Genomic DNA, 20109 nt, shown 5'->3' with positions numbered 1-20109 from the left:
TCCATGCACTTGCCAACGCGTGCCCCGCAACTCCACAGGCACACTGGAGACCTTGCACGGGGGGCGCGGGGGGCTGGTGGGAGGCAGGAGGGGCGAAGGGCAGAGTTTTTCCTCTGCTGATGGAAAAGGGGACAGGATGCCCCTCTCCGGAGGAAGCTGGCACTGAGCGGGCAGGGAGGAGGAGGAGAACTGGGGGGCAGGGCCGCCCGAGCCAGAGTGGGGCTAGAGGGCCTGGAGGGAGGCGAGGGGCGGGAGGCGGAGCCCCGCCGGCCCGGCCCTTTCAAGTGTGCGCCCCCGCTCGCTCGCTCGCCGGCGGCCCGGGGGCGGTGGCGCGGCGTCGCCGCCCGACCCCTCCCCCGGCCCCTCCTCCCAGCCGCGGCCCGGCCGCCCGCCGGCGGCTCTCGGGAAATATGAAGAGACGCTGCAGCTGCGGCGCCGGTGGCGGCCACTGCAGCTCGGAGCGGCGAGCGCGGCGGCCGGGAGCGGAGAGGCCGGGGAGGCTCGCCGAGAGGCCGCGTCGCCAACGCGGACGCCGGCAGGGCGCGGACCCCGTCGGGCCGACGGCGCCGAGCGAGCGCGCGTCTCGCAGCCCCGCGCCGTGCCCACCGGGCATGGGGCGATCGGCGGCCGCCCCCGCCGCCTGAGGCCCCGGGCCTGGCCCGGTCCCCCTCCCACGGGCTGCGGCCGAGACACGGCGTCCGCACGCGTCCCGCGCCCTAGAGTTCGCCCGGCTCGGCCCGAGGCGGAGAGCAGTGCGCGCCGGGCCGCGGGGCTGCCCGGGGACGGCTTCCGAGCGCGGCGACTGGGCGCGCCCCTAGCAGACTTGGAGATGTCCTGGCCGTGCCGCCTCCTGTTTAGATACCTGTTCCCGGCCCTGTTGCTGCACGGTGAGTTTGCCCTTGGAAGGCTCGCTGCGCCCGGGCCGGAGGGAGAGGGTGGTTCCCTCCCGGAGAAACCGGGGGTGGGGGGGATGGCAGCGCATCCTACACTGCTCCCTCGGCAGGTCCGAGAGTGCCCTGCGCCCTCCTGATGAGCCTTGCCAGAGGGAACTGGCGCGGGGCCCCAGTGCCCTGCGGCGCCTAGAGCTGTTTTGCTGCCGGAGCGCGCTTTCTGGGAGGGCGCAGAGCTCGTGCACACAGACGCCTTTGATCTTAGACTCCGCTGCCTGGAGTCCGAGGGAAAACTTTTCCTGTTGTACTCCCCGGGCTTCTCAGACTGCAGCCTGTCGTGTAATCCGGGCAGCGCGATCCTGTTTCAGAGTTGAATGCTGCCGGCGCTTGATGCGGTCCGCCCTTTTACGAGACTGCAAAGAGAAACTTTGATGGTTTAGGGGTGCGACAGCATCTGGCTGTGCGCCTGCCCTGGGGGGGGGGTGATCCAGGTGTAGACTCCTCGTGTCTCACTGGTGAAGGGCGGCTGTTAGGTTCTGGGGGACCCCAAGTAGCCAAGTTGTGATGCCTAAAATTAGCCTCTTGAGATTCAGCCGAACACAGCTCCCTGCCACCACCTCCCCATTCCTGGCGCACTGGGGAAACTAATACAGAATTGCACTGGAGTGTCCGAGGCAGGTTTCGTGGCAGGCTGCAGTGGAGAACACATCATCTCTACCAATGCAGGTGTCCTGGGCAGACCGTCCCCAGGAGCCCCACGCTTGATGTTACAGCACAGTGGTGTCTTGGTACTCTTGCAGAAACATCCACCGACTTCTTTGGAGATCAGACAGAAAATTAGGCTGTTTTCAAAACAACCCCCACGCAGGAGAATCAAGGAACAGGCTTGGGGGTGGAAGGGGGGATATCATCCCCACCTCACCCCACCCCTGGGCTGCTGCTGCCTTGCGGCTTGCTCTATGCTCGCTTTGTAGTCCTGCCCGGATGGGCGGCTCACAGAGCTTACCCGGCCTTGGGAAGTGTCTACTGGGTCAGACCTGCCCCTTTACCACGGTGCACCCCGAGCTCCTAGTGTTTGAAAAAGTCCCCAATGGAAGGCTGTGCCGATCGAGGGCAGAAGAGAGAAGGTATAATGATAGGGTTGCACTCCTGGACCCATCTGCTTAGAATTACAGAGCAGTTTTAATCTTTGGCTGAAACATGAAACAGATCAGAGCCAATGAACAGATCAAACAGCAGCTGCCACACACACAAGTAGCGAGAGATGAAACGAGAAAATGTCCCCTTAAAAAAAATAATGAAGGGAGAGACGGATGTTGTCGGAGGACTCTAAGATTAAAAAAAAAAAAATTGCTCGAAAATTTGGCAGAAGCACACTCATTTTTGGCACAAAGTCGCTGCCTTTTGAACTGAAAAAGCCATCTCAGAGATACCACCTGGCCTGGCACTGTGGGGCATTGCACCCTGTGCAGAGGTGGGGCTGTCTTTAGCGCCAATCCACACTGACATTGTCCGAGTAGGTGGCCTGCGATGCTTGTGGAGACGCTAGTCTAGCTAGGAATTCCCAACTTGGAGTCTGAAATCTGTAGTAACAGCCCTTTAGGGATTGAGGGGTCTTCCTGGAACCAGCAGTGCTGGAAGCAAGGTGGTGAGGAACTGGGCGTGGCGGGAAAGGACAGGCAGTGACTGACAGAGCTATGGTGGGAGCCCAGCAGAGTGAGACACTGTGCCCAGGTGTGTGTGAGAATGCAAGAAAAAAAAAAAAACAGGATGCTGGCAAGGTGGGATTGGATGGCATGGTGAGAGCCCGGTGAAATTCAGGTGATTTCAAGATGAAATGTGCTAAGATGTAGGGAGGGCTGTTGGACACAGCAGATAAGGCAAGGTGTGTTCAAGGCTGTTCAAGGTGCAGAGCCTTGGGGTTGATGGAAGGTTTGCCAAAACTGGGAGAAGAACACGCCAGAGAAGCACAGGCCCTTTCCGCCTCTCCGCCCTGGTTTGTGATGTCAGTGTGCTTACCCCTCAAGGGTGATGTTGCTATGCCCTGTTCAGCAGCTAGGGTTCTAAGGGATGGAGCTGGCTCGTCTGAAAAAAAGTCCTAAGTGTGAAGGAAATTACCTGAAATCTTCTTAGAATGGCTTTAGGCATTTGATTGTGTTCGTCAGGGTCCCGCCTGCCTCTTACTAAGTGTCAGAGAATGTAAGAGGTTAATACCAAAAGTTCCTTGGTGAGCAGTGTACCCTTGATGCGTCTGACGTCAGATGTCATTGATGGGCGACTTCTTGCGCCATGGAGCCAGGCTGCAGCACCACCGTGACAGTCCTGTGTGTGCACGCTATGCGTGCCATTAATGGGCAGGATCCATTCTTGATTCTGTTTCTTTGGCTACTTCTGTTTCAATTCATTACAAGTCATAAATCACCCTAAATCCTATCAGTGACTAAATTAGGCTCTGGCAAGACTTGAGCCCATTGTTTATTTTTGCTGGGTTTTTTTTAATATGGATAAAACTACAAATGTAGCTCAAGACCCAAGTTCAAGATGTGATGGCAGAAAAGTATACATGTCAGTTTTATTTCCCTCCTGGAACAATTGCGTTTCTTAATCCAAATAAACCCTTGTTGCCTGTGGTATGCGGCTGCATGATGTCCAACTCGGGCTGCTTGCTCTGCTTAGATGAAAAGCCACGAAAGTTTCAAATGTCAGGGTCTAAAATCACTCTGCTCCCAAAACATGGATTAGCATGAGGTAACCACCGTAAGTGGTGCTTGAGTGCAGAGCGAAAGGCTAACTCCTTTTGATACCGGAAGGCTTGGTGCTGCTGCTGGAAAGGGTGTTCCGTTCCCCCAGAGCTATTTGTTGTGCAGAACTCATTGCCTCTTGCAAGAGGTGAAGAGTCCTTCTGCTCTGCCCCTCTCGCTCGAGTTTACTTTGTCAGGGCTTTTAAGAACTATATAGATTCCCATAAAGTGAGGGAACTTGTAAGAAGTCTTTGAAATACCCATTTTACTCAAGACCGTTTAGGTACCCTCCCCCCCCCCAAAAAAAAAACAAACCTTGCCTTCCCTTTACCTTCTTCCTTCTAAGTCATAAAAGCAGCTGGGATCTGGGGGGCGTGAGGGGGGATGACTGGATTGTACACAGTAGGGGAGGGGCTCTCACACAGGTATTAATATCTTCATTTCAATACATTGACCTGCTTTGAACGTGCAGCTGATGAGTTCTGTAATAGCACTGTTCGATGAGGAAAGAACTAAAAATAGGCGGGCGATACGGCTGGGGAATTATCTAGCGTTTAGGCACAGCCTGATGACAACTTGATATAATCAATCAAAGTGAAGCCTAAAGCGTAGAAGACTAGAAATAGAAAATGCCATGTGAGTGTTGTACACAGCATTGGCTGAAAGCATTCCTGGCGGGGCAGGTCTGCTGTCGCCTCCACGTCTAGCTCTGGAGTGCTTCCAGCAAAACCTGCGTGAAAACGATCCGTGACTGTCACCCAACTGTCATTTCCTTCTGAGTCGAGCTTTTATGCCTATGGGTCATGGTTCCATTTTCTCAGTTGATGCTGAAGTCTGGCTCGATGGCGCAAGAAGGTGTGTAGGTCTGAGGAGGCATGTGGCACACACCTACACTTAGTCCTGTAAGCGTTTCCCACTTTCATTTTCTCAGTGTGCCATTCAACACGATCAGGTGTAAGGGCCTGTCACGTGCCGGCTTGAGAGCCGCAGCTTCTTGGGGCTGTGCCTGGAGAGGAGTTTCTCCCTTCTCCCTCAGTTCCGGGAGTGTGTCTACGGGAAGTGGATTGGGGAGCCCAGGGCTGGGGGGCTGGCCCCCGGCTGAGATGGACGCGTTCTCCTGATGAGAAGCAGACACGGATGGGTCTGCACATGCGCACACACTTGCACAACCCACACGACTGTGCTGAGCATGGCAGGTGTGGCAGCAGTAGCCAGCTGCAGCCCCACGTGCAGACTTTGCAGTCAGGCTAAATGTCAGCCCGGGGACATGGAAGGAGATGGCATGGAAGAGTAACTTGTTTTTGATTCAAGTTAAATGGAGCCAGGACTTTTAAATACTGATTTCATTCCATTTCTCATGAAGGGCAAATACTTTTAGATATGAGGGTTTACAGATTGGTAAAAGCAGCTCTCTGCTTTTGTACATCACACACTTAAAAAAAAAAAACACCTGGAAATAAAAACACCAAGAACTTGGTAGGTGTGGGCAGCAGACAGTAGTGAACTCCAGTGTTGAGAGTGGTACCTGCACACAACTTTGTGCTGGAGTTTATCTCCCAGCACCCACTTCAAAGTCCCCATTTACAGTAATGACTGCTTATTTAATTGGGCAGGGCAATTTCATGGCTAAGTAATTATCTGCATTTAATCTAATCAGCTCCATTTTATGTATCATACTAGTTCTAACTTGAGCACTTTTCTGATTGGTGGCGTGCAGATGGTGCATTATATATAAACTATTGAGACACGCAAAACACTTATGAACCATCCGGAACCTTTGTCCCAGAAGCAACTATTATTTACATTTTGACACTGTACTTATCTGAGATCCTTTTAAATTAAACTTTTTTGTTTAAAGCATTAGGGTGCAAAGATTGAGCAAAGATTGGATATTCCAGGTGTGCTTGAATATCATCATTGCCCTCACAATGGATTTTACATTTTATTCCATGCAAGATGATCTGGAACTTTTGATTTCTCGATCTCAATAATTGTATGAGGAATTATGGAATACACCAACCTGGATACTTTAGATTTTTTTTTTTTAATACTGTTGACAAGCCAGGAGCTTGAAACCCGTTTCCCCTTTCAGGCTTCATTTCAAATGCCAACAGTGTTTTATGTCTGAGAGAAGAAGACAGCACGTGATAAGCCCTCTTCTGTTTGTTGCAGGAATGAATGAATGAATGAATGAATGAGCGCTGGCTGTCAGAGGGTGAGCAGACACAGCCTCTCTTGTCTCCCTGACTTTCTGCAGGAGGGCCGGGCTTCCCAGCTCAGCATGCTGCCAGTTTAGGAGGGACCTGCTGTCAATGACTGCCACTCGTTTCCTTTCAAACCCACGCCCAGAACAGCTGAGTGTATAATCTAATCAAACCAAATGCTATCAACAGTTTAACCTGGACACAGAAGTTTTTCATTTAATGCGCAAACCTCTGCGTAAATGGTCAACCTGCTGCTTCCTTTTGTTCAGGGCAATCTGGTTTTTATTGATTTCATTGGGAATTTTTACTCTCTGAACAGTGGACCATTGTGGTTATGGTTATAGTTAAGATTTTTGTACAGTCACTTGGGGTTATTGTTGTGGCATAATTTATTACTTTAGGAATAACTCACTGTTACACACACATACACACACCACATGAATAGGCCCATCAGAGCTCCAGGATCTCATTTGATGCTCTGGAAGTGGTAATCTATAAATTATACCTCAAAGCCCGTAGGATGCAATTTGCTTGCAACAGGTGAGCAATTTCCTTCCAGAATCCACTTTTTGTGCCTCCCACATCCCCTTGAAAGAAATGACCCCCATTACCATAATGATTTTGTCTGGGCCCAGGCCATGGAGCTTCTGATGATGGAGACCAGTTTGTAGCAGTATCATTTGGTAACCTGTTCAGACTTCTCCCCGAGGGGACAGAGCTGTGACAGAATTGTGCCTTGGGTTGCTACCAGCCACCGACGGTTGATGTGTTTGTATTAAAGAGTGTCTACTTGTATAGTCAGCAGTGTTTGTGTAAATGAGATGTTAGGCTTGTAAATGGTCAAGCCTTACTCCAACATTAGCAACGATCCATAATTCTTAGTTTATACAGAAAAAATTAGAGGCGCATGCCAGATGGTATCCGCAAAGCCATCGTGACGACTGGAGTCTCCCATGCCGTTGGTTTAGTTGGAGAGTCTCTTGCCTAAATTCGTTCACAGTGAAGTCATACTGATCGGAAACACCATTTCCTAGAGCTCTCAATGAACCAATACTGCCGGAATCCTTTGTTACTTAAAATGCTGATATCCTCTTCACGTCCACTCACACCCAAGGCTTCCTCACTCTTGCTTTGTGAGTGTGGCAGGGGAGGGACCCTTGGTGTCCTACACAGGTGAGTTACGTCTTCATCCCAATGGCCTTCTGTCTGCAGCGCCCATCTGCAGGCACAGAGGTTCCCCGTAATGACCCGAGCCTCTTGAAGAGCTGCTTCATCAGAGAAAGACCTTCGTGTTGGCTGCCTCCAGCATTAGTGACAGAAGTTTCAGCAGCCTGATATTGTGGTTAACCAGCACTTCCAATTATACAAATTAAGTGGATGGGTTTAAAAATGATTATTATATATAATAAGCACATATATTATTATAAATACTAGGTGTACCCAGACAGGAACTATTATTGTTATTAGCTGCCATCCATGAGTTCTGCGTTGCTAAGCACTGGAATGAATGATGAGTGCAATTTGAAATATACAACAGTCTGCTATTTGCAGATGTAGTGCTAAACTTGTGTAACTTGCTTGCTTCCTTCCTCATTCCTTCCTGCCCTTCCTTCTCCCTTCCTTTCTTCACCTAGTTTTTCAAATGTTTACCCATTTTTCTGCCTACTTGAAAGGCAAGAGTCAAAGAGTGAAAGGAAAAGGAAAGAGGAGAAAAAAAAAGGAAGATTTTCTGCCTGCTTGTTCTCTCCCCAAATGCCTTGAACAGCCAAGCCTGGGCCTGGATGGAGGCAGACATCCAGAGCTGCCCTGGTCTCCCACGCCGGGTCCACGTACTGGACTGTCTTGTATGGACTCCCAGGACACACAGCAGGGAGCTGGCTTGAAGGCGGAGCAGCTGGAACTAGAAGCTAGGCACTCCAGTGTGGGTTGTGGGAGGGCTCCACAACTCCTGTCCTCAACTGTTTGGAAAGCCTAACTTTTCAGGTTGCCCCACTAGGAGTCTTTATTAATCAAGCTTGGTGATAACAGAGCACACTAGAAACAACAAATTACAAGTCCATATGGCAATCCAACTAATCATAATCCAACCAAACATAACCCCAAGAGGAACAAATGGTCATTACCCTTAAGTCCATCCGTTGAGCTGAAGACCTATGTCCCAGCTTCCCCAACAATATAAGTTATCCTAAGAGACATGCAACGAATAACCTGGACACACAAAGCTGCAGACATTCACCTTTCCCTGGCTTCAATGCCCACACTCCATCACTGCTAGGCCTCACCTCTCCTGGAACTCCTGACAGCACACAAACCACAAACAACATTGTTATAACCATTGCTCCAGCTAAGCAGTACATAGGGGCCATGCTCAGGGGATTACCTGTCCTGGGTCAGCCAAGAGTCGAGGTACCTGAGTAATGAAAGCACCTGGCCAGAGAGCTAGTCCCTGCTTCACAGGCCTTTTAAAGGGGCTTGTGAGGGGAGTGGTTACACAACAATGCAATACCGTCCCCTCTCAGTTGATAGGTGAGTCACAGGTGGGCAGGAACGAATACCTTGTGTTGTGGGCTAAGGGGTTGATTAGTGCTCCTTGGGGTGGGCAGGAACAGGAACTGGGCTTGTAGCTAAAAACACCTAGACTAATTGGACTTTGAATATCCTGGCTAATTTAGGATGGGGGGAGTGGCTGAGGTTGGAATTAACATTCCATTGCTGTTAGGACCCACCTTCAGTACAGAGGGTAGGGGACACAGCCACATTTCATTTGCCCACTGGCAATGGGTGCTGGCTATCACTGGCTGAACCCCACCACACCACAAGATGCGAAAGATGGCAGAGCCTTTCCAAGACTACAAGAGCCTATATTCCCAGCTGCTGTTTATTCAAAGAACAATACAAGATGAAGCATTCCAGTAGTTTCTTTGTAGATCTTCCTGCTTCTAGTCTGCCCCACCCCCCACCACTGCCCCCCAGCATCGCTCCAACACATGGAAAGTCATCTTCCCAAATTAGTACTCTCACCTCTCCACCTTCCTGGGGATGCATGTGTACATACAGCACCTTGATCATGGCTCTGTCCCCCTTCTGCCCCTGGTCCTGCCCTTCCTCTCACTGCTCCCAAGTCCTTTCCAGGTCTTTCTGCAGGACTCTCACTCCCACCACCCTGTATTTCAATGTGCTGTGTTCTCTGCCTACACCGTTTCTGTTAGGTCTACAAAGCAAGGATTCCTGACCATGAAGCCCCAGCAAAGAGCCTAGAGCTCACCACCTCTGCATACATGAGTCTTCTCCAAGCCTGCGGGCGGCCAGCTTCCTAGCCCGGCTGCCTCCTGGGAGCGTGATGTTTGTAGCTGCCAGCCGGAAGTCCTACGGATTGAATGAATGAATGACTTGCTATTTCCAGTCCCAAGTCTGGAGTTAATAATGCAGCCAGCAGCAGGGGCCCCTGGTTGACCAGGAGTCTGAGGTTGGTCGGCTTGGAGGCTCTCAACACGGCTACTCCTTGAGGAGGAAGCTGTGGGGTGTAAGGTTGTAGCTGTTACACTTGGCTGCTCCTGCACTTGAAATTGGTGCTTCAAATGGCTTTTTCATTCCCAGCCATTTAATAGAAGTAGTCCTCACACAAAGGTCATCCGCATTTTCCACATCTGACCAGCCAAGTAAACACTGGAGACTACTTGTCATAGTTGACCAGAGACTGTAGATACAGCTTCTCTCATCTTACAGCAGCTCCTTTCACTTGACTCGCTGAATTTTGGTCCCGAAGAGTAATTTAGATGGTGGTTATTTTGAAGGGAAAAGATAAAAAGGAAGTAAATGCCAAACCCATGCTCCCACCTGGAAAACACAGTTTGCTCTGCCTTGGGCCCCTGGCATGCCCACGGTGAGCTTGCTGACTGTGGAGCACACCTCTGCCCACGTGCCAGGACGCTCTTGCTGGCACGATAGCCTTGCCAAGTGCCTGAATTTTCCTTACTGTCAAATAGGAGCAGATGTAAAAATGGATATCTGTTGGAGACACCCTGCTTTGCAGGGAGACGTGCTGATCGGTAGTTCCTGCATTTCAGTTTCGCCACCGCTGGTTAAAAAGCAGCACGGAGGATCCCTGTGCAGGGTGACTCCAGAGTGAATGAATGACCCATACAAATACTAACCACCCACACCTTCTTCCTGTGCCTTGCAACTCCAACTTCCTCCCCAGAGACCTCCTCCATCATGTCTAACCTTATTCCTTGACACCCTGGGCAGATGGGCAAATGAGACCTTCAGAGCCACTAGGTCAAAAAAACTTAGGTTAACTTTTCCTTAAGTTTCTGGTGCCTGACATACTGGAGGTGTTTTGTGAGTTGAGTAGAACTCCCCGGTGTCCCCAGGGCCTGGGCGCCTTGGGTCCCACCTCCTCTCTGTCAGCCTAAAGTATTGCCTCGTACTCCCAGTGTCCTTGCTCCGAACACTTGTTTCTGCCCAGCTGGGCCTGGCTGCGGATGACACGGGCTGCTGTTTTACTGCTCCGTGAGTTGGAAGGGCCTTTTACAATGCGGTCTCAAAGCCTGATCATTATTCATAATGATTAATAACTGCTAACATTGATTGCAAGGCACTTGATATACTGATGTTACGGATGCTGTTATGTCTCATTACAGATGAGTGGGTCGAAGCTTGTAGAGTTTACAACATAGTAATAATTTGTTAGAGGTCACAGTGCTAGTGGTCTATTTTGTTGATTGCAAACCTGGCCACTTTTCATTAAAGGCGTCAGGTAACATGACTTCATCTCACAGCCAAAGGAGGCTGCAGTGCCTGCTGTCCCACAGTCGGGAGGGGCCACCTTGCCTCTGGGTGCACCTGCACACAGACACTTCTGTTGTCCTTACAGTTCTCTTCATATGCATCCCGGGTATCAGATCCCAAGTTCAGTCGCACGCAGGCAAAATTTGAAAATGGAGAGAAGATGTTTGAATGTATATGCCTGGGATTCCCTCCGTAGCACACTGAAAAATTACTCTCTGAGCTCTGACGTCACTGTGAAAGGCAGGGTTTGTAACAGAGCAGGGAAGTGTTCATTTGACATGAATGAAGCCAATATTTGCCACAGGAGGAATAACCCCAATTCCATATTCTGTCCACACAGTCATCATAAGTGCCTTGGAGGGCAGGAGACCCGGGGAAAGCTGGGGCTGTGTTTGTGTTTTGCTACTGAGATATGTGCACAGTCAACGGAGGACCTGTCATGTCTGCAGTGGTGCCGTGGCCTGCAGGAGAGAGGGCCACATCCTTTTAATAGGTCAAAGAGATGTCAGAGCCACCCATGGGAGCTGCGAGTCACGGGCACTTTGGGACCCTAGTGAAGACACTGCGTCACTGTTGGAACACTAGTGACTTGTTGCTGGCAATGAAATAATGATAGGGTCTTGGCTTTGATACAACCCTTCGGTGGCAGATACTGCTTCAGCTATTTTGTCAGCATCCACATTGCTTCTGCCTTGTATTATTTTTTGGGGAAAACATTGTAGCATTTTCAGGGACTTGCAGATGAAACTGTAGAACATAGCTTGGTTGGTGGGGACATGATGGCGTCTCCTGAATGTGTAGACTCCTATTTCAGGCAGAATCTTCCCTGGTTCCCAGTACTTTGTGCCTAGTTACAACCTATTTTAAGTGTAGCTACATGATAACTGGTCCCACCACCGATGCACCTGATAGCGGGTTATACTGTATGGTTTTTTTGTTGTTTTGATTTTCAGTTGGTACATAGGAATTGTATGTATCTATGGGCAACTTGCGATGTTTCAATAGAGGTGTACATTGTACAGTCTCCAAATCCAGGTAACCATATCTGTCTCCTTAAAATTTCATCCCTTCTTTGTGGTTGAAACAGGAAAAAAAAATCCTTTCTTCCAGTTTTTTTGAAATACATAGTACATTCTTATTATCAGAAGTCCCCCCACTTCTGTGCAGTGGGACACCAGAGCTTCTTTCTCCTAGCTACCTGTAACCTAGGACACAGTGGCCAACATTTGCCCACCCCTTACTAGTCCCATCCTCTGGGAACCAGTGCTCTGTTCCTTGTTCCTATAGGTCAGCCTGCAGAACTTTCACATTCAAGTGAGGTGGTGCAATATTTTGTCGTTCTGTGCCTGACTCATTTCCCACCCGTGTGACCCCAGATGGCAGTTTCGTGCTTCGTGTGGCTGAGCAGCATTCCACTGTGTGTGTGTGTGTGTGTGTGTGTGCGCGCGCACGCGTGCGCGCCGCATTCCCTACAGCCATGCGTCAGTTGATAGACGTTGGGCTTGCTTCCATTTCTGAACTGCTGGGAATTGTATTAACATGAGCATGGGAGTCCACATATCTCTTAGACATACTGGTTTTTTGACAAAAAGATTGATTTGTTTTTATTTGAAAAGCAGATTTACAGAAGGAGCTTCCATCTGCTGGTTCACTCCCTAAATGGCCACAATAGGCAGAGCTGAGGCGATCAGAAGTCAGGAGCCTGGAGCTTCTTTCCAGGTCTCCCACGTGGGTGTAGGAGCCCAAAGACCTGGGCCATCCTCTGCTGCTTTTCTAGGTCGTAAGCAAGGAGCTGGAGCAGAAGTGGAGCAGCCAGGAATCAAACCAGCACCCATGTGCGATGCCAGCACCACAAGCAAAAGATTAACCTGTTACGCCACTATGTTGGCCACAAGAAACTGATTTCATTTCCTCTGTGTATAAACCCTTGTGACAGGATTGTTGGATCATGGGGGGTAGTTCTGATTTTAATTTATTGAGAAACCTCTGTAGTGCTTTCCACAAAGGCTGAACTATTGTTGTATTTCTTGATTGCCTGACAGGCACCTTTAGGGATGTTCAAAGCAATCACAGCTGTTGAGGTTGCTAGAAGTGATGTTGGACAGTACCCTTCTCTCCTCTGCTCTAGTCCTCAACTCAACAGAGATCAGTGCAGGTGTGCCACGAGGATTCAGACCTCGGAACAGAGCCAAGTATTCCTTCAGAACGGAGTCTGTGGGGAGCTACTGCTTCCAGCACAGTTTCTCAGGTCCCTCCTTGGCTCAGTGCCGCTGGTGGACACATGAAGGGGCAGCGTCCTTACTGCATGGGGGAGCTCATCAAAACGCCCGTGTTTTGTAAACAGGCTAGTTTTGAGACCAGAAAGAGAAACAGCTGAGTCAAGCAATCTTGGTTTGCCCTCCACAGCAGAATCCACTCCATCTGGAGAGGGGATCCAGCAATTTCACTGTCATGGGAAGGTCCCAATCTGTGGAAACCCAGGCCACAGGAAAGGAAGCCCTTGCTTCATAACTAACGAGCCGTATGACTTATGACAGCACCAGACAGATGGCTCCTGTGTAGAGTTCCCTCCTTCCAGCTAAAGCCAGGGTTTCCGGATTTCACTAACAATGCTGATGGTGAGAATGGTGTTTAATGTAAACATAGCACAATCATTCGTGGATGTCAGGTGTCTTCTGATTTTTCCTGGAGCTGATTATATTCTACTCCTGGTGTCTTTGCTCAGTGCCCTTCATGGCACAAGGAACTGCAGAATCTCTCTGAATGCTTGGCCACCTGTTTGTTGGCAGTGTTGGCTATTCTGCAGACATCTGGATTGCTATCGGCCTACAGGTCCGTGTGTATCCCAACAGGTGCTCATCCCCTCGCTGTGAATGACTCGCTCTAACTTCATTTCAAGTGATTGACCTATGAAGATACTCAAGTGTAGATTAAAATCTGTGTAATTGCCCCCTCATAAGTGACATTCTAACAGGTGCATTTTCTTTGTTTTGCTTACATTTTTATTTGATGTCTGAAGGTTCGTCTGACTGGTACCTTTTTGTTAACAGTCACAGAAGGGACACCCTGAAGGCAGCTAACATGTCCAGGAGAGAACCTCGGAGGTTGGCAGTGAGAATTCACATTCGAACTTCATTTATTTGCTTTGCTTTATTAGACCAGGGGTAGTTCTGCATGGGTGACTTTCCGCCAACCTAAACTATTTGTACTGAGGATAAACTTGGTCCTTTGCCCTAGAGACATGGGACTGTGAACTTTCCTTGTAAATGTTCTTAATTAAAAGCCCTCTGTTGGGTGTTGGACTTGTCTCTGGCTTTGTGGCGGTGAGAGGCTGCACCTGGAAGATAACTGGAGGGAAAGAGCAGCCTTTTCCCTATGGTAGAGGCTGGCTCACACCTCGCCCATGTGATGGTGAACAGCTCTTTCGAGGGCTCCATGAGTCCATGTTCCATTACTGTCATGAAATACTTTATAAAAACACAAGGGGTTGCTTAGCTCTCCACTTAGAAGGTGCCAGCTCTGGCCATTGCTCCCTGAGCCCCCACAGGCTGCACCAGCACACAGTGGGTGGCAGGAGGGCACGTGTAGGAGGAGGCTGGACGTCAGAGAGGCTGCAGCGAGCCAGGCTTGTTCTCTGACAACACCTCTCTCTCTGAGAACTATCCATGGGCTCATAAGATCTTCCTTAGCCTTCCTTAGCCTCTTCCCAGGGCGGTGCCCCCCAGGGCCTCCCACTAAGACCCCACCGCCTCTTGCTGTTGCCGCTCTGGGACCAGGTTTGCACATGTGAGCCTTCGGGAGACAGTCTCAGACCACAGCCAGGGTACCCATTTGATACCTGGAGAACAGAAGATGCTAACGTCATGTGAGTGGATGGGAGCCAGGCCTGGGAACACATCCTGACTTGGCAAGTTTCCAGGCTGTCTCCTGTGTCTTTCTCCTTCCATCGCCACCCAGGCTGTGTTTTCACAGAGGCTACTCGTGCGTCCACCCTCTTGACCGTCTCTTCTCACCTCTGCCTCAGCCCCATCTCCTCTCTAAGGACTCCGGAACAGGTCCATTTCTCTCCTGGGCAGCCCCCATTGCAATGACTTCCACCCTATGCAGTGAGTCCCCGAGATGCTATTTCATAAATGCGTGGACTCCAACTCAGAAATTAACTTGGTGGCCTCAAGCAGGCCACCTTCGTTGCATCCAGGGACCTCATTTTTCCCAACCAGGAAATGATCTCCGAGCCCCCCCTGACACTTTGGAACGGGAATCCTGCAAGGATGTAGATGGGGCGAGCATTGTTGAGGAAGCATGCCTCTGCCACCTGCAGCCACTGCCTACTGCAGGCACAATGGTCATGCCCCCACGGCTGTTGCTGGATCTCCTTTGGGCTAACTTGATGCTTAACCTTTTTCAGGGCTGGGAGAGGGTTCTGCCCTCCTGCACCCAGACAGCAGATCACATCCTAGGTCCTTGGAGAAGAGCGCCTGGAGGGCTTTTAAGGAATCACAGTGTCATCACATGCTCAAGCACCTCCACAATGGCGCACGCATCACCGTGCAGATGCCGCCCACCATCGAGGGCCACTGGGTCTCCACGGGGTAAGAACGAGGGCCCTGGAGGGACCGGGCTGCAAGAGGAAGGTCCTCTTGGGAAACTTTGGGTCATCCACAGTGGTGTAGGATCCTCATTTGCTCTTTGGAATTCTGTTTAGCCAAGAAGAACCGAGCCAGTGTTCCAGCAGTCTTGTGCCAGAGCAGAGATTATATTGTACGTGACTGCTGGCCACATGGATACGAGTGAAAAGATCCTTGCTTACTCAACTCCTCAGGTCCACTAGTGTATAAAAAGAAACCATTAGCAAGTGAAATGAAGAGTCTGTGTTTCACCCATGCTGAAACATGACTTGCAAGCCTCTTAGGGCCGGAATATTCTAGCCATAATTCCTGTAACTTAATATATGACTGTAGAGTTCTGAGAGCAAGCTGAAAGCTACCTCCACCAGCCAGGGCCTACCTCTTGGATTCTTTTCTGAGCTGGGAAGCTGAGATTTGTCCCAGTTTGAGCTCTGGCTTATCTTCCATTAGAGCTTTTAAAAATAACCGAGAGACTGATCTACTATTTTTTTTCTTTCTTTCCCCACCCATTAAATTGTTAAGAATTAAGCAGACTGATGGTGGGGATCTAATCACGTGGCCCTTCACACTATGCTTGGGATACGGGTAGTGGTCCCCAGGGAGACTGCAGGGGGATCAAATGAATGATGGAGAAGAGAAAAAAAAAGATCTCCTAAGATGAGGAAGATTCAGAGTTTTCTTTTATTCCCCCTGAAAAGGAGTGTGTTAATATGATGAGAGAATACGTTGCTTGCATCAATGCTCTTACCGTGATGTATTTTTTAATTATTTCTCATCTTATTCAACAGAAAGTGATAGCTTGACAGATGCTTTTTTAGATTTTTGTGCAGATGAGGATACTTCCAAAAGTTCTTGGAAAATAGAATTCAGACATCAATATGCTTTGATGGTAGAGTTTTTGAAATCCGTGCAGTCTTTTCACAATCCTTCTTGTGAGCTTTTGAAGTCCTTCGTGCTGTTTCACCCAGGGGTGTTGGGCTGCAACTGACAAACTTTAGATAACAAGGTTTCTGCCTTTAAGTTGGGGTTGACTAACAGCATTTACCCACTGGCTAAAACATTTAAATATTGCTGATTTTGAAAGCCACTGGGTTTGGGGTTTCAGCCTGGCTGCTTGACTTAGCACTGCCCAGATTCTCTGTTAAAAAGTTGTAGACACGAGCAGATTTGATTTGATGTGATGTGATGTGAAGGCCAGACGTGATGAGCTGAGCCTTGTGACAAAAGCAGGGATGGAGTCTTCAGATGGTGCTGTAAGGACCAGCACAGCGCCCTCTGCAGGGCAGGCGAAGCTGCATGTGTGTGAACTGGCGATGGGAGGGCCTTGAGCCAACGCCCCTGCACTTGCTTGGTGTTGGCCGCCTGTTCTCCTACAGGGACCTTAGCCTTTCCGTAGTGCCCAGAGAAGGACATTGTCTTGTTGCCCAGTGTGAACCAAAAGAATCTCCTTTCCTTCACCTTGCTGGCTTTATTTTTGCCAGTTGCCCTGTCCCTTTTGCTGCAAGAGGGAGAATTCATCTTGAATGGACAGAAAGTGACAAGATTCCATCTCAGGAGGTGGTCCTCTGGCATGTGCCTCTTCTAAGCAAAGCGCTCAGGAAGTCAGCAGAAGGGCCCTGGGTTAACATCCTTCTTCCTTTCACAAACAAATTGCTGCTGTGTTAGGCCCAGAAAGACTTTGCGGGATAGAATCATTTGGAGCATCTTCTGGAAACCCATGCCCTGGATTCATGGTCAGGCCCTGGTTATGTGACATTGAGCAATGTCCCCTAACCTTGTGCCTCAGTTTCCCCATTTGTAAGCTGCCAGTGCCAACCACACCTAGCTCCCTGGCTGTTGTAGAGGTTTAATAACTTGCTGCTGCATATACCGGGCTCAGGGCAGAGTATGGGCTGCGGCGGGCCTCTTGTTGTCACTACTGTAATTTCACAAGATCCTGAGCCTCTTGCATGTGCTGTTGGACTCACGAGGTCTTGCCTTCCTTCCCCAGCTGCGAAGTCAGGTCAGGCCCAGAGTTCATCACCAGGTCATACAGGTTCTACCACAACAACACCTTCCAGGCCTACCAGTTCTACTACGGCAGCAACAGGTGCACCAACCCCACCTACACCCTCATCATCCGGGGCAAGATCCGCCTCCGCCAGGCGTCCTGGATCATTCGCGGGGGCACGGAAGCCGATTACCAGCTGCACAGTGTCCAGGTCATCTGCCATTCGGAAGCAGTGGCCGAGCAGCTCAGCCAGCGGGTGAACCACACATGCCCAGGCTTCCTGGAATCCGGGGACCCCTGGGTGCAGGACGTGGCCTACGACCTGTGGCGAGAGGAGAATGGCTGTGAGTGTACTAAGGCCGTGAACTTTGCCATGCACGAACTGCAGCTGGTCCGGGTGGAGAAGCAGTACCTTCACCACAACCTTGACCACCTGGTGGAGGAGCTGTTCCTTGGAGACATTCACACCGACGCGGCCCAGCGGATGTTCTACCGGCCCTCCAGTTACCAGCCTCCGCTGCAGAACGCTAAGGTACCATTCTAGTGGCTGCCCGCAGAGTCTTGCCAAACCCTGTGTATTCTATAAAGCAGTTTACCCTTCATAAGGGCATTCTCTTTGGGGGCTCAGGGACCCCGGGAGAGGAGGAATGGAAGGCTGGGGACATGGGAGGACATGTATGCAGCCGGAGACCCAGGTCGGCTTTTGGCTTGCTTTGGAATGTGAGGCCGGTAATTTTCCTTTTCGAAGTGGGTGGTGGAGTGGGGCTGTTGTTCAAGGAAAGGTTCCTTCAGCTCTAGCATCCTAGGGACATCTTGCAGGGTTCTGGGAGGGAAGCAGAAAGGAAAAATGGAGATGCTATAAGCCACACTTGTGAAAGACACTGGACCAGGCAGACCCCAGCCCTGTGGGAGGGTGTGGGCAGTGAGCCTGGCAGGGGCAGACGCAATTTGCTCCATGCCCACAACACTCTCACGAGGTCCGTCATGCTGCCCCTTGTGGGTGCAGCTTCAAGGTCACATGGTAAGTGAGTTTCAGGGGGAGAACTTGACCCCAAACGTCCCTGCTCTTGACCCTGTGTCCTTTCCATTGTACCCAGTGCAGGTAGTCACTGGAACCATTAGGAAGGCATGGGGAGGGCAGGAAAAAAGTCCAACCTGGGGGTGTTTTTCTAGGATTTACACTTGGAATCTATGTAGCATCTTCTTCCGTGAAGTCAAGAGCTCATGTTCGTAGGTAACCCAAACACACCTTGTGCCTTCCCGGGCAGCGAGGGGCATTGGCCGCCTGGCAGGGACCATGTGGCCTCTACTGGACATCTCCCCTACCACCATGATTGGCTGCCAGGGGGAGCTCTCTGAGCCCCAGGTTGTCCAGCTGCAGAGCTGCGTCTGAATTCAGCGACGTATTCATTTCCTAACACTCGCTTTGCTCGGTAGTTCTCTGAGCTCCCTGGTAGCCAGCAGGAAGATCACGGAAAACCTGCTCTGCTGGCCCCTGCTCAGCATCCCATTCTTTGTGACCCCTGAGAAAGGATGAGACAGGATGCCCCCTCTGGATGCCTCTCAGGGGACTGCCTTCCCAGGTGCAAGGTGAAGGCCCTAAGGGACCACTGCCTGAGTCCCAGGGCCGCTCAGCTGGCTTGCTAACCCAGCCCACAGTGCCTCTGCATTTGGTTACAACACAGGCTGGGAGCCAGGTCTGCTGTCTTGTGCCTTCGTGCTTCCAAGGTCCTGAAGAGGCAGGGGTGAGTTAGGGCAGGTGAGGGTGCTGCTGCCGCCTGGGAGCCAGCTGTGTCCTTGCAGCTGGAGGCTTCTCCAGCAATGACCTTGAGGACAGTCCCCTCCCCCGGATGGTCCCTGACCAGGGTGTGTGTTCTGGGCCAGGTGTTATTGAAGCTCTTGGGGACATGGCATAGGAATCATGGGTGTTCTTCACTTCCACACTTCCACGCTGGGACCTCCCTTGCCTGGATAATGGTAGCATTGAACACCCTGGCTACAGAGCACTTCTCTCAGAACCTGCAGTTAGAGAGAGAGTGGGGACAGATGAATTTTCACCATTTACGTGTTTTCCTCTGAGTCCAAGTGATCTCTGGTCATGGGCAAGCTCACATGAGCCAAGTTCCTTGCCCATCTCACTTTGAACCTTCATGATGATCTGCTGAGCCGGCTGAGGCCTTCGTGTTCCTTGCTTTTCTTTTGTCATTGGAGATGCAAATGAGAACAGTGACGTAGCCGGGAAGCAGGGCTGCTGGCTTGCTCCTGGGAGAAGCAGGTGTAGCCACAGAGCCCATGGGGCTGCAGCCAGGGCCTACCTCTGAGCTAACTGCCCCTGAAGCTGGTAGTTGGCACTAAGCTGGGTTCAGGGTTGATTTCCTCACCTGCATATAGGCTCTCTGGTCTCATAAGCTCATGTTAGCACTGGCAGGGCATGGGTGGTAGGAGAGAGGAAACGTCAGTAGACAGTTTCATAGGCTCTGGGATTCCCCCAAGCCCTCCCCACATATTGAATTCCTCCATGTTGTTACAGTTCATAACCAGTCATGATTCCTTCATTGCGGGCATGGACCATGCAGAGAGTCCTGCATCTCATTGTCCAGACATATTCAACGATTTCATTGGAAAACCATCCCCTGTCCGAAAGTAGAGCTGGCAGAGTACCATCCCCTCCAAAGAAAAGCCACTACACAACTTCAACGACAATTTACAACATCATGAAGTTAATTGACATGGTCTTGAGTGACCAATATGTTAGAATATGCAAGTTCGTAACCACATCCTGTAACTACTCATGTTGGCACTGGCAGGGTAGGGGTGGTAGGAGAGGGGAAGCATCAGTAACTTTCCTTAAAAGTTTTTAATTTT

At 50.5% G+C, this 20109-nt stretch overlaps 1 protein-coding gene across 1 annotated transcript in view; it reads left to right on the top strand.

Moving 5' to 3' along the window:
• The first annotated feature begins 326 nt into the window (after nt 1–326).
• APCDD1 (APC down-regulated 1) overlaps nt 327–20109 on the top strand; it is a 33861-nt gene continuing 14078 nt past the window's right edge. The window contains exons 1-3 of the mRNA XM_058677028.1: nt 327–887; nt 15035–15218; nt 17245–17776. Coding sequence (XP_058533011.1) covers nt 830–887; nt 15035–15218; nt 17245–17776 — 774 coding nt within the window. The 5' untranslated portion in view covers nt 327–829. The remainder of the gene's footprint in view (nt 888–15034; nt 15219–17244; nt 17777–20109) is intronic.

Source organism: Ochotona princeps, chromosome 18, assembly GCF_030435755.1.
Source record: "Ochotona princeps isolate mOchPri1 chromosome 18, mOchPri1.hap1, whole genome shotgun sequence".
Lineage (NCBI taxonomy): Eukaryota > Metazoa > Chordata > Mammalia > Lagomorpha > Ochotonidae > Ochotona > Ochotona princeps.
Note: the sequence above shows the minus strand (reverse complement) of the source record. Positions and strands in the feature narration are given on the sequence as shown.